The sequence below is a fragment of the Schistocerca nitens genome, chromosome 1, assembly GCF_023898315.1.
Source record: "Schistocerca nitens isolate TAMUIC-IGC-003100 chromosome 1, iqSchNite1.1, whole genome shotgun sequence".
NCBI classification, from domain to species: Eukaryota; Metazoa; Arthropoda; class Insecta; order Orthoptera; family Acrididae; genus Schistocerca; species Schistocerca nitens.
The window spans coordinates 851,674,744-851,690,262 of NC_064614.1; the positions used below are offsets into that span (position 1 = coordinate 851,674,744).

Sequence of the window (15,519 nt, forward strand, 5' to 3'; positions counted from 1 at the left end):
TGTGGAGCTTGCAGCATAAACTGTGAATTATTGTGGACAGTAATGGTCCTTGAGTAGTCCCGTAAGGAGCACCCAAAGTTATTTTTATGCCTGAAGATGTGTGTTCATTAAGAATGACATCCTGTATTCTATTTGCTAGGAAATCTTAAATCAAATAGCAAAGCTGATCTGATATTTGTTACGTTTATATTTTATTAACCAGGCAGCCATGTGGAACTCTGTTGAACTTCTATCAGAAGTCGAAGGAAATGACACGAAGCTGGATGCTAATACCTGCTGCCTTGTAGTTCTTGTGGATGAACAGAGTAGGCTGTATTTCACACAGTTGTTGTTTGTGGAATTAATGGCAAAAACTGTTATAATCCTCAAGCATAAGTTGCCTTTTAGATATCTACAACAGATTGATGTGAGCAATATGTTTTCCCTATAGGAGCTTTCTTTGGCCCTCAGTGATTGCTACATTTGATCTGTTTCATTTTTATTGAAAAAAGAGGGCACTTAACCTCATTTATATGTTATTGGGGGGTGGGGGGAGGGGTGGGGGTGTTAAAATGAATGTACTGGCGAGATTAAAGTTAAAATAAAACATCGTAATTTATTTGTATTAACATTAAATCCATGCAAACAGAAGATACCTGTACTGTACAGCAGTCGATGCTGTATTTCAATTAGGCTTAAGCCTAAATTATGGACAGTTAAACTTACTTAGGTCTAGAGAATGAATAAATTACAGTTTGTTTTTTGGAAGCAACACTGCATTCATAGTTCAAGTGTTTATATGCAGTTGCTTTGCATATCTTGTTATCACCTTTGTTTCTTGTTTTTATGTGATGGCATGCTACTTCCAATGCAGTAAGTGCTCCTGATGGACTGGGAGGATCCACAGATTCACCATTCTGTTCTTGGGATTCTTCAGGACTATTCTTTTTAGTTGACATTGGCACAACTTCTTTAATTCTTTAATCATCGTTTTGCAAAAATCACACAGCATATTCATTACAATCATGAAAATCCAGTTTAGGATCTTCATTCCTTCTGTTGAGATGTATGATGATTCTTTGAACCAGCATCTTCCTGTGCCTGACTTTTTGTGGCAGCTGTGATGCACAAGTCCAGAAGTTTAAGATGGCTCATGTAATTTTCTGCAAAAAATGCCTGTTCTGTATTGCTGAAGTGTAGAGCTGGAGGGTGAGCCAAACAGTTGTCCAGAAGAAAACGTATTTTTTTCTCCTCATGATGCAAAGTGTTTTGAGGAGGCTCTTGAAGAGGTTTGCAGTTACCCATGCCCTTTTGTTTGACTCATTATTGGTGGGATGTAATGTTACTTCCTTGAAACAGAGTCTTCACTGAGTTCCCAGTCACTAGTTGCCTGAAGTTATCAGAGCCATCTGTGATTGTGGTGGAGTACTCAATCACTGTTTACTTGCTTCTCTTAAGGGGTTTCCCCTAACTGCCACTGTTGTATCTGGCAGTAAGTTACAAAAAGTGCAGTTTCAACTGTGTTGTAAATATCTTTCAGACTGTATTTTATAGTTAGTCTTGGAAGCTCATGCTCTTTTCAACAATCTGTGGTGACATTATCCAAATTGTTAGCTGCTTGAAATAGGCAAACTTGCTGCATGCTGCTGCTGAAACCAAATTTGTAGCACTTTTCAGGTCTGCAAATTTTCTGCACTTGATGTGTGTGCACTTCTCACTGCTTGACCTGCCTTTCAAAGCAGTAGGATCTGTCTTTGGCCAGTATGGTAGTGAAGGTAGAATATGGGATCTCCCCACTCCTTCAGTTATGTTTATTTTCTCCAGAATGGAAAGTATCTTCTGTTTTGTGACAGGCTCATCATTTTCACATACACACAAATTAGAAACTGCACCAAAAAAATTAACTGAGTTCACCCCTTGCAAAAACACTCCTAGTTTCACTCACAATCAGTGTACCGATGGATCTTCTCGCACTTCTGTCAACTACAACCACGTACCACTGGTATTTATTGTATTTGGTGGACTGTGGGCCACAGTCTCACTCCTTATCTCCGAAACAGACTGCCACAATGTCATGAACAATAGTGTCACTCTTGAGTATTGTAGCTACACCCACAATAATGACTGTGAATTTGCAGTTAGACAGCAAACCAAGAATGACTGGCCACACCATATAAGAAATATTTTGTGATGATTTCTGGTCCTTCATAATGTCTAAGTGTGACAAAATGACTATGGAGGATTAAAAGCAATAGCAACATCGAGAGAGTGCACAATATACAGCATACAGGTGCAAAAAGCATAGAGGTGTGGAAGGTATAGATGTGGTTTCACTGCATTTGAATTACTTATTGACCTAGAGCAGTTAAACTATCATTCCATGTACTAGTTGAGTACCCAACATTGGCCTGGAATGTATTTATTCCAATTCTATTAGTCCATCTCCTCCTCCCCTCCCTCTCTCTTATCCTCCCCTTCCCTCTGTGTGTCCATCTCCTCTTACCTTTCTCTGTCCATCCCCCTCCTCCCCCACATCTGTTTACATCTCTTTCTCTCCCTTCATTCTCAGCATTATTCCCCCCCCCCGCCCCCCCCCCCTTCCTCCTCCTCATACGAGGTTGCTTGTTCTCACCCCACAGTAGTTCCATTCCTGTCCCTTTTTCCTCTATATGAATGTTTGCCCATCTGATTTTTCATCCCCACAGTTGTGTTGAAGTTGAGTCCGATTAGTGATTTGGGAGTTGATCATCCTGTCTGATAGTCATAAGATTGGTCACACTGAATAAGATGAGTTAATATAGAAGTGAAACTCTCAATGCAGGTTGTATATCCCAACAAGGAAGTAAATTACCAATGCTGCACAGTTGGTTTATTAGCTACTAAACCAGGGTTTTGACTTACTTGATACAACTATGAAGGATTTCTACACATACCTTCCAAACTAGTATTCATGATCCATTCAACCTCTGATTCTTATTAGGCTCTGACATTCCTAATCATGCTGACTCATATAGTGGCCCATACAAATGTGAGTGAAGTCATTGTTTCTGCTGTGATCACTCTAGCCCTACTGCTGATAAAATACATATAGTTAGGCAGAGAGAGTACATGTGATCAACTGACGTGCAAATTTTCTCCGGCTTTTACTCCCAGGGGGCTCAGAACTCTTGGGAGCACTTGCATGGTGAGCATGGACACTAACACATTGCGGCATTTCCTCTTTTCCCGTGCCACAATTTCCATCATCCCCTTATAGTACCATCCTCCCCCATTGACTCTTAAGCTATGATGACTTATATGACGCATACCGTGTGTACTCAAGAATTCTGATTTTGGTCACTCTTACACCCTCATACACCTCCTTTTTTTGGCTAATCAAGTACGATCCTCCATGTTTTCTCAGTAGGGAAAATTGTGCAGGAAAGGTCATCAAACACCGTACACCAGATATGAAAGTCAATTATATTCATCTAGTGTCTGATACATGCCTGCAGGGAGAAAAAGAATTTAAAAAAGGATGGAGGAACTTACATTCCACAGTACTTGGACTGTTCCAAGTACTGTTTCAGAACATTTTGCAAATCCTTCTTGAATGTAAAAGCACTACTACTTGTAGAATAAATTGAAGATAAATACACTGAAGTTACCTCAAAATAATGTGAGAAGCCACCCCCCTTCAGGCACAGCCCACAAACCATCACCCCTGATGCTGACATCAGCCATTGGCTGAAGGAGATGCAATCCAGGAAATGGGTGGAGGTCACACACCAACTTATCTTGCTACCTTAACCCTTACTTGACTTCAGAGATTTTAATGCCAATAGTTTTATGTGGGGTAGTTCCAAAATTCTTGGGTGAGACAATATTATAGAACATGTATTTTTCGCATTTAATCTTTGTGTTTTAACTTGTTTTAGCCCTGCACGTGGTACTGTCTTGGCTGTCGATCAATCAGCCTGTAGCGCCAACTTTCTCACATCCATTTATGGGAAGGTGTGTGACGGTCTATGTGACAGCAAGCAAGGTTTGATCATGCTTTCTTACCCATACTGATACCCATCATAGCAACCTCCATACTGGAACTAGGAGAACAACTGGCATTGCTCTACATCCACACCTCAGCACGTGAAAGCTAACCTCCCACCTTCCACCTCCATAAAAGACAAGTGGAAGGTATTTACTTATCCTTATACTTGAAATACTTGGCTCCAAAGAATGACACATGCAGCGAGAACTCCTCAGTGTCTTGACGCAATGCCCAACGTGGCCCCAAGACCTGATCACATGCAAAACAAATTCTACATCATTTGTGCCTAGAATATAAACATAATATTCTTGCACTTTCTGGCTGCATCTGGCGTAAGGTTGTGTTCTCTCTCGTCTCACTGTAGTAAAAGCAGAGTTATGCTTATTTTAAAAATCAGGAAAGAAGGCTCACAGTGTGGGCAGCAATCATCCTATTTGTCTTTCAAATATTTGTGCAAGTTGTTCAATCAAATGGTTAATAGGCAAATTATTTGGACTCTAGAGATTAAGGGATTTATAGTCAATTTTGTTTCAATTTTGGGAGGACTGGTCTACTAATGACCACATAAATTACATGTAATCAGTTGCACAGAATGGCCTTCATGTGCCCTCAACATGTAATATCAGTATTTTTCCCTTGACGCTGTGTGGTGACATCATAATCTTATTGCACATAATGTGTGACATTTTAGGGGTTTCCTCCCTATTTTTGTCACATCTGCAACACATACGTCTTTCTGCTTCAGTCAGAAACTCATTGATTGTTTTTGTGGTGCAAGGATTTTAAACTTCACATTCATCAGAAACATGGAACTCGATGATGATCTCATAATCAAAGAATTTCACTATTACAAAATTTACCTAGTGGAGTGAATGCAAATGTTGAGTCATCTGACAAATTTAAACTTTGTGCCTCTCAGTCACTCTGTGAAATGAAGTAATCTGTGTTAAAGTCCTACTTCATCTTTCAGTTTGGTTACATATTTGTTGAGGAGATGATAGTTTCTCTAAATTATTAGATGAGACACATCAGAGTTTTTTTCAGCATTCAGGGGTAGCAAACAGTGTCAGATTTTCTATAATCAATGAGACACTAAACTCTTACAAATAAGCATAGATATTCATTCTTGGGCCCTTATCAGTAAGACTAGTAGAAAAGTCAGAAAAAGTCCAAAAAAGAGTGACAAATTTTGTTATAGATCCACTTAGTGTATAGGTGGTGTTCTGAAGCACTGCTTAAACTCCAGTAGCAATCTCAACAAGAGATGTTGCACGTCGTGGAGAGGTTTACTGATAAAATTCTGGGATTTTATGTCCCAAGAGAAGTTGGGGAATATGTTATTTCAACTCGCATATGTTTCGTGAAGTGACCAGGATGGGAAAAGCAGATAAATTTGAGCTAAGACAAAAGCTTATCGGCTTATATTGTACCCATCCACTGTTCCTTTGTCCTGAGTTATTTGTTCTGTGTAGTCTAATTTCTGTATTCCTCTACAAATCATTCTCCATATATTCACTCCTTCATCAATTCTTCAGAGAATTTTCTCATTCTTACCAGTCCACTGGAGGATATAAGATTGAAGCTCACATATTGGCATTGAAGTAATTTTAGTTGGATAAGAGGTTCACTTGGATAAAGGTGGCATGTAGCCTGTGGGGTTGGTCAAGTCTTGCTGAAGGAACATTGCATCACTTGCCTCAACTAATGTAGCAAAACCATTGAAAATCCATAGTAGCATAAGTGAAAGCAAAAGCCCAAGACGATGGATAAAGATACACTGGGGACATTATTACCAACAATAAAATGCAGTTATGTTTAAAAATTTTCACATCCACTTATGTTTTGCTGGGGTGTATTTGAATGTAGTCTATTTACTCTAAAGAGACTGCAGATTAATTTTATAACAATGTTATCGTAACATGTACATAAGTTTCTGTTTGTGGCAACATTACTAGGTGTGATGCCAATTTATTCTGTCTCTTTTTATTCACAAGTTACCTTAAAATAGTAGCATGAGTCTTAATGCAGATTTCATTTTTGTTAAAGGTCCTATGGCAGTGTTTATAAGGCTTTGCACAAGGAATCAGGCCAAGTGTTGGCCATTAAACAGGTTCCTGTTGATACTGACTTGCAGGAAATCATCAAAGAAATTTCCATTATGCAGCAGTGTGACAGCCCCTGGGTAGTGAAATACTATGGCAGTTACTTCAAGAATACTGATCTTTGGGTAAGCAACAATGACTGTGATGTAACTCTTTGCATCATTAAATTTAGTGTGTGTGTGTGTGTGTGTGTTTTAATTTTTTTATTTTTAAAGCAAGTTGGCAAGGCGATGATGATTATACATATTGCAGAAACATTAATAAACATGTGCTGTTTTGAAAACTTAAATCTTTCATTGTTTATATTTATATAAGGTGATCTAATACAGTGGTATACACCAAAATTTGTACTCTACTGACCTTCTAGAAGGATAATGATTAATATTCCAACCACCCACAGTACAATTTTCCTCAGTTACGAATTTCATTTGATCTAATACTTTCTCACTAATACATCTAAAACAATCAATTATTGATAAAATTATTTTTGTGTCAATACAGATCATCCCGTCATTACCTCTTATTAATGATCTCCATTCTAATTTTTCTGACTTTTTCATTGGTTTTCTTCTGTTTTTCTGTCTTTTTCCACCCTCTGCTTGTTTACCATTTTGCCACTCTCGCGATTTTTAACTCTCCAAACTGTCCTCTCTTGCCATGATGAATCCCATCTCAAATTGCATCTGTTCCTTTAAAAAATGCATAAGTTCCAACAATCAGTCTTTCCTTCTCATCCCATACAGTAAGTCTCCCCTAACCTGCAGCAGACATATTTAAAGACAAAAAGTTTGGGCAGAGACATCTCTGCCCAAACCTTTTAAACTTCTTAACTTTTTAACTTTTTGTCTTTAAATATGTCTGCTTGTGTCTGTATGTGTGTGTGTGTGTGTGTGTGTGTGTGTGTGTGTGTGTGTGTGTGTGTGTGTGTGCGCGAGTGTATACCCGTCCTTTTTTCCCCCTAAGGTAAGTCTTTCCGCTCCCGGGATTGGAATGACTCCTTATCCTCTCCCTTAAAACCCACATCCTTTTGTCTTTCCCTCTCCTTCCCCTCTTTCCTGATGAGGCAACAGTTTGTTGCGAAAGCTTGAATTTTGTGTGTATGTTTGTGTTTGTTTGTGTGTCTGTCGACCTGCCAGCACTTTCATTTGGTAAGTCACATCATCTTTGTTTTTAGATATATTTTTCCTACGTGGAATGTTTCCCTCTATTATAACCATAAAGTTTTAATGACCTAGACAAAATATTAAATGCAAATCTGGAAGTACTGAACACATACTACTCCAGGCAGCATCTATACCCAAACCCTAAAAAAATGACCAGCGTCGTAATGCACCTAACAACAAAGGAACAAATAGAAAACTACAGCTCTCTATGAATAACCAATGTATAAGGTATGAAAGTAAGGCTAAATACTTAGCAGTAAAATTAGATCACACTCTAATGTGCAACTCACATCTACAAGATACAGAACAGAAACAAAAATCCTGTAATGCTAACCTGTCAATGGAATGGCATAGGGCTATGGAGTGAGTACATGGAGGACTTGAGCATTAATCCTTGCCTACAGTGTGGCTGATTACTGTTCACCAGTCTGGATGAAATTGCATATCAGCTAAAGTGCATGTCCAACTGAAGGAAACAGTGTGGATAATCTCTGGAACACTCAGAACCACCCCATGTGCCTGGTGCCCTGTCCTAGAAAACATAAAGCTCCCTGAAATTAAGTGGTCACAGTTACTCACAAGAGCCTACAGAAAGAACATAGACATCTCGGAACTCTTTCAGTGACCTAGTACCTCCAGTCAGACATAAACCAGTCACCTTTATGGAAAATCAACAAAGGACTGCAAAGCTTTGACTTGAAGGCAGCTTGGAAATACCTGTCAACTGTAAGTGGACATATGAACCAAAATTTGGTGGATGAACCCAACAAAAAGAATCAATGGAGTCAACCTACCGAGGAAACCATGAGCAACTTTAGACTGTGTCAGAGCAAATGCTGCTAGGTGTAAACAACTGACAGACAAATGAGGCCACTCAGACAGTCCTGAATGTGAGTGCAGTGCAATCCAATCTGTGGGCCATTTATTTACATGTGAAGTGCATAGCTATAAAGATGAATTAGAGGATGTACACAGACTCAGCCACAGAGTGACTCAAGAATATTTGTAATGTTATATAGTATAACAACACATGTAAGGAATATTGTAATTCAGTACAGAGTTGTAAGAATACTGTCATTACTTCATTATATGGTGATTGTCTTTGGAAGTGCTGAATGAGTAAATAAATAAAGAAACTTTGATCAGAGCAGTGCTAAAATTGGAAATACAACTGTTTCTGAAATCATAGAGAAAGTGACATTAGTTTCTGTGTTTTGGTTGAACTGATATCTTTGAGAGTGAGTAAGGCAATAAGGAAGATGAAAGAATAACCAGGCTTGTTTGAAGAACAGCAACAGAGACTGATGTCAGTAAACTGGCATACTAGAAAACCAGTTAATTCATTATGGAATTCTTAATTATATCGTATGTGGAATATAGCAATAACAACAATCTTCAAGACATGTTAATTACTATTCGTGGAAATAGTGACACTGTGTGTGTGTGTGTGTGTGTGTGTGTGTGTGTGTGTGTGTGTGTGTGTGTGTGTGTGTGGTATTTTTTTTTAATAATATATTTCTGTTCTGTAGATTGTCATGGAGTATTGTGGAGCAGGGTCAGTCTCAGATATTATGAGGCTGCGAAAGAAGACCTTGACGGAAGATGAAATTGCAACAATATTATGTGATACTCTGAAGGGCTTGGAATACCTTCACCTGCGAAGAAAAATCCACAGGGATATTAAAGCAGGCAACATTCTGCTCAACACAGAAGGGCATGCTAAGCTGGCAGATTTTGGCGTGGCTGGCCAACTGACGGTAAACGTACTTTGTTTGGATAGTGTTAATTTTTGAGATTGGAGTCATCTGGTCATATGGTTACCAGGATGCTGCACACAGATGAGAGATTTCTGTAACACTGCTTGATTTTTCATCTGTAAATGTTTACTGTCATTTAAGGAACAAGAAAAATGTGTTGTAATGAAATCTTTTTACTTTAATTTGTACAGAAACACCTTACTTCAAATGTTCAAACTGTGTGATTGAAATTGAAGTGAGAATGTTATCCTCTCTCTCTCTCTGTCTGTCTGTCATATTGCCGTCAGGTACAGATATTTTGCTAATAACGTTCTGCATATATGTCACTGTTGGCTAGGATACCAAGTTACGTAATATTACAGCATATGTTTATTATTATTGCTTTGATTTGACATCTGACTGATGACTGCTATAGCTTTTTATAAGTAAGTAAGTAAAGCAGTCACCAACCTGAAGGTCATTCTGAAAACAACATTGTTTATTAGATGCAGTACTGTTGGAGGTGGTATGCTGTTATCTTCCTTCAACCTTTGAACTGGCTTACCCAGTCAGTTATAGAGGGACATATAATTTAATGTCGATTCTGAGTCACAGTATAATTCAGCATTTCTCACATTAACAAACATTGCCAGAGGCGAAAGAAGTGATGGATAAGAATCCTAGGATTGACCAGTAACTGAACCCGAGACCTTATGATTTGTAGTTTGGCACTTTACCACTGAGCCACCAAGGCACAAAAATAGGATTATAATATTCTGGGGTTCTTTGAAAGAATTTTCAAAAATTTCTGTCACTGTATATTGTGGCAGCTTTATTTGCAGCTGTTGTTCAAAAGCTGTTACATGCTTCAATTGCATGTTCGAAGTGAGAGGTAATTCACATCCCACTCCCAGTCCTACAATTTGATTAAAGTTTGGCCATTACTGTTCTGCATTGTTTTTCTTGAAATTTATCTAAGGTACAATGGAAAAGAAGTTAGTGTTGACAATGATTCCTTTATGCTGATCATATTTGTAATAAATTTAATTTAATAGATTGAATGTTTAATTTTCTAGGTAGTATATTTGCTACTTCATTTGCTCTGGTAATCATAAAAAATGGTTCAGTTTTCATATCTTCTTTCACATTTACAAGATTCATTGTAGGTGATGCAGGTATCTGTTAACTGTTTCTGATGCGCTACCGTAATTGAGACAACGCTGGTTGCTGTGAAAAAAGAGCATATATGCTTTTTGTAATTGTTGGAGAGAAGGAATGCTGATTGGACCTTTTTTGTGGGGGAGGGGATGGGGGCAGTTAAGTTTGTATATAGATGTAATTTGAAGTGCTGAGGAGATACAACTTGTAATCGAAATTATCAAGAACAAATAATTTAATTTGTGAAAAAGAAGGTAAATATTGTCTATAGACTTTTACTTGATGTTGGATCCCTGGACCTTCATAAAACAATTAGTGTGTTTAGCAATCCAGTGCAGAGTGATTTCTTCACAAATTAACAATACTGGGCAAATCTGCTGCTATCATGGTCTGAACAACATGAAATATTTCACTGTCAGCTTGTGTGTTGAAAACGTTCCCCAAGCGACCAATTTGTCAGTAAGATGATGTCGTACTGCCACTGTTGTTCAACCTTCTCAGTCTAAAAGTGCTTCCAGAAAATCTTAAGGCGACTGTGAGTACTTTAGCTGCCATGAGAGATGGAGTTTTCATCGCGAGTTGTAGCAGTTTTCTCCGACTTTGCCCGGCGTTCTCCGAGAACCGGAGAAAAGGAAACCTCCGACTGTCAACTGTCAACTCATCCTGTACCTAACCCGTTCTCTCTTTACAGCAGCCATGGAGAAAACATATTTTATCTGTAGTAAAATTTTTTCACAGGTTTTTATGTTAGGCAGGTAAAAAATTCTAAAATCTATGCATCTAGGCAAAAAATCAAAAGAGAGATTAAATGCAGTACCTGTCTTATCTGTGTCAGTCAAAGGTCAAGTTAATTATTTTTTCTTTATGATATAGCAGTTCATTATAACCAATAGAATCTCAAGCAATAAACAGTACTTTCATTGTGTATGGGCTCCTGGAAATTTGTGTACTGTTTCACATGGTTTGTATTTTCAGCTGGTAATGGATATGAAGCTCTTCCATTCAGTACTCTTCATGTTAATATGATGTCCTACTTTAAAATGGGGAAACTACAGTTGTCCATTGTTGTGAACATTTTGGCAGCTCACCAGTAATAAGATAACAATTTTGTTCCTACCAGTGGCGGATACAGAAAAACCTCAAGGAGGGGGCACTAAAGATATCTTGATAACTTTACATTTACCACAATAAAAAATAATCAAGTCACATGCAAAGCTTAAGTAAGTTTTATTTAAAATGATTATACACATATAGGGTGTTACAAAGAGGTACGGCCAAACTTTCAGGAAACACTCCTCACATACAAAGAAAGAAAATATGTTATGTGGACATGTGTCCGGAAACACTTACTTTCCATGTTAGAGCTCATTTTATTACTTCTCTTCAAATAACATTAATCATGGAATGGAAACACACAGCAACAGAACGTACCAGCATGATTTCAAACACTTTGTTACAGGAAATGTTCAAAATGTCCTCCGTTAGCGAGGGTACATGCATCCACCCTCCATCGCATGGAATCCCTGATGCGCTGATGCAGCCCTGGAGAATGGCGTATTGTATCACAGCCGTCCACAATACGAGCACGAAGAGTCTCTACATTGGGTACCGGGGTTGCGTAGACAAGAGCTTTCAAATGCCCCCATAAATGAAAGTCAAGAGGGTTGAGGTCAGGAGAGCGTGGAGGCCATGGAATTGGTCCGCTTCTACCATTCCATCGGTCACTGAATCTGTTGTTGAGAAGCGTACGAACACTTCGACTGAAATGTGCAGGAGCTCCATCGTGCATGAACCACATGTTGTGTCGTACTTGTAAAGGCACATTTTCTAGCAGCACAGGTAGAGTATCCCGTATGAAATCATGATAACGTGCTCCATTGAGCGTAGGTGGAAGAACATGAGGCACAATCAAGACATCACCAACAATGCCTGCCCAAGCGTTCACAGAAAATCTGTGTTGATGATTGTTGTTGTTGTTGTGGTCTTCAGTCCTGAGACTGGTTTGATGCAGCTCTCCATGCTACTCTATCCTGTGCAAGCTTCTTCATCTCCCAGTACCTACTGCAACCTACATCCTTCTGAATCTGCTTAGTGTATTCATCTCTTGGTCTCCCCCTACGATTTTTACCCTCCACGCTGCCCTCCAATACTAAATTGGTGATCCCTTGATGCCTCAGAACATGTCCTACCAACTGATCCCTTCTTCTGGTCAAGTTGTGCCACAAACTCCTCTTCTCCCCAATCCTATTCAGTACCTCCTCATTAGTTATGTGATCTACCAATCTAATCTTCAGCATTCTTCTGTAGCACCACATTTCGAAAGCTTCTATTCTCTTCTTGTCCAAACTATTTACCGTCCATGTTTCACTTCCATACATGGCTACACTCCATACAAATACTTTCAGAAATGACTTCCTGACACTTAAATCTATACTCGATGTTAACAAATTTCTCTTCTTCAGAAATGCCTTCCTTGCCATTGCCAGTCTACATTTTATATCCTCTCTACTTCGACCATCATCAGTTATTTTGCTCCCCAAATAGCAAAACTCCTTTACTACTTTAAGTGTCTCTTTTCCTAATCTAATACCCTCAACATCACCCGACTTAATTCGACTACATTCCATTATCCTCGTTTTGCTTTTGTTGATGTTCATCTTATATCCTCCCTTTAAGACACCATCCATTCCGTTCAACTGCTCTTCCAAGTCCTTGTGATGTGACTGCACAATTGCGTGTGGATTCTCGTCAGCCCACACATGTTGATTGTGAAAATTTACAATTTGATCACGTTGGAATGAAGCCTCATCCGTAAAGAGAACATTTGCACTGAAACGGGGATTGACACATTGTTGGATGAACCATTCGCAGAAGTGTACCCGTGTAGGCCAATCAGCTGCTGATAGTGCCTGCACACGCTGTACATGGTACGGAAACAACTGGTTCTCCCATAGCACCCTCCATACAGTGACGTGGTCAACGTTACCTTGTACAGCAGCAACTTCTCTGACACTGACATTAGGGTTATCATCATCTGCACGAAGAATTGCCTCGTCCATTGCAGGTGTCCTTGTCGTTCTAGGTCTTCCCCAGTCACAAGTCATAGGCTGGAATGTTCCATGCTCCCTAAGACGCCAATCAATTGCTGCGAACGTCTTCCTGTTGGGACACCTTTGTTCTGGAAATCTGTCTCGATACAAACGTACCGCACCAAGGTTATTGCCCCATGCTAATTCACACATCAGATGGGCATCTGCCAACTCCGCATTTGTAAACATTGCACTGACTGCAAAACCACATTCGTGATGAACACTAACCTGTTGATGTTACGTACTGATGTGCTTGATGCTAGTACTGTAGAGCAATGAGTCGCATGTCAACACAAGCACCGAAGTCAACATTACCTTCCTTCAATTGGGCCAACTGGCGGTGAATCAAGGAAGTACAGTACATACTGACGAAACTAAAATGAGCTCTAACATGGAAATTAAGCATTTCCGGACACATGTCCACATAACATCTTTTCTTTATTTGTGTGTGAGGAATGTTTCCTGAATGTTTGGCCGTACCTTTTTGTAACACCCTGTATACAAGATAATGCCATCTTATAAAAATGTTACAGGTGTGGTTCTCTCCCTTAAATTATGGATTCTATGCACCTACTGGCAGGAGTGGTGTGGGTGGCAATGTGGGCGGCTCTGCAAGGGGGTTTACGCCCCACGTGCCCGTAATATGTATCCGCCACTGGTTCCTACTAACTTACTTGTTAAACTAAATGTTATCTTATTTGTTATACTAAATTTTATTATGTTTACAGACCAATCAGAAATTTTCAAGGATCTAATAATTTTGCAATAGAGTGTTTCTGCTCACTTTTTGTGAACTGCATTGTTGAATCCGGTGTGTATTGCATACAAGACCCGCCCAAAGCGTCCATATGGTGCTGTGTCCTGTTGTGCACATTAAGAAATCCATGTCTGTGAGCATTACAGAACTGTCAGAACCTGTATTTTGGGTGTACACTTAATAAGTCGGGGAAGTCTCTGTGTGATAACTACACAAATTGGAAAAAGAAAGCAGAGAAAAATGGTGGTCTTGTAAAGTGGTCATCCAAAATAAATACAAGGAAATTTAAGATAAATGCTATAATTAGCATTAAAGAAATCTGAAAACTGACTGAAACATTCCCAACAAATTGCATTGTGGAACACATTTGACTGCATAAAACTGTGTACCCAACCGGGATATGAACCTGAACATTTAACTACCCTGGATCTTAGGTTTCGCAGGAAATATGTCCCACAACTGTGCATTTCTTAGCAATGGATTCTGAATTGGTTTGAAAACACCTCTCTTCAGTTTTTGAAAATGCTTGTTTTTTTGTGTGCTTCAAAGTTTGCAAGATTAGAGCAACTACATATCTCTATCTGTTTTTGTTTATAGCAGTTACTGCTGTACTATTCAGAAATGATTTTCTTTGTGTGTCATGGTCATTAAGAATGGAAGAGTAAGTAAGTATGTATTCTTGTTCTGCAGGATACGATGGCAAAACGGAATACTGTAATAGGAACACCTTTTTGGATGGCACCTGAAGTAATCCAGGAAATTGGCTATGACTGTGTGGCTGATATCTGGAGTTTAGGTACTCATGCTACATGTAATCATCATGTATAACATCCTAAAAACTAAATAAAGTGTTGAATTAAAGTATTGTTGTTTCAGGAATTACGGCTCTAGAGATGGCTGAGGGAAAGCCACCATATGGTGACATACATCCTATGAGGGCGATATTCATGATCCCCACAAAGCCGCCACCTTCATTTAGAGAGCCAGACCAGTGGTCACCAGAATTTATTGACTTCGTGAGTCGGTGTTTAGTGAAAAATCCAGAAGAAAGGGCCACGGCTACTGAGCTATTACACCATGAATTTATAGGTTTGTGTTCTGTCCTACTGATTCCTTTTATTTTTATGTAGTGTTTTTAATAATGGCATATAAAAAATTTTTAAAGTACTATATTGGCCTGAATATAAGCCACTTTTTTTATCCAAAATTTGGCTATCAAAAAAAGCTTATCTGTGCGACCTTACAAACACCGTTTTATGTGTGCATCATAGAAACTTCAACTGCAGTGTTTGTTTAGTAGTTTAAAGTGTAACAATAATACTGCTAGTATTTTAAAATTAATTGTTGTAAGTGAGGTAACAGTGTAATAATCATACATTGTAAACATTTTATTTGGATAGCACCTGTTGTTGTGCTCACAATTCTGTTATTTTGCACAATAGATAAATCACAGATTTTGTCTAATTAAAGTGTAAAATTTAGTTTTTGCCAGTAAGCGAAAATGTCAA

General features: G+C 38.8%; 1 protein-coding gene across 3 annotated transcripts in view; it reads left to right on the plus strand.

Moving 5' to 3' along the window:
- LOC126263247 (serine/threonine-protein kinase 3) overlaps positions 1 to 15,519 on the plus strand; it is a 378,603-nt gene that overhangs the window by 327,492 nt on the left and 35,592 nt on the right. For all 3 annotated transcript variants that reach the window (XM_049960350.1, XM_049960335.1, XM_049960343.1), the window contains 4 exons: positions 6,053 to 6,233; positions 8,801 to 9,028; positions 14,702 to 14,807; positions 14,888 to 15,100. In XM_049960350.1, coding sequence (XP_049816307.1) covers positions 6,053 to 6,233; positions 8,801 to 9,028; positions 14,702 to 14,807; positions 14,888 to 15,100 — 728 coding nt within the window. The remainder of the gene's footprint in view (positions 1 to 6,052; positions 6,234 to 8,800; positions 9,029 to 14,701; positions 14,808 to 14,887; positions 15,101 to 15,519) is intronic.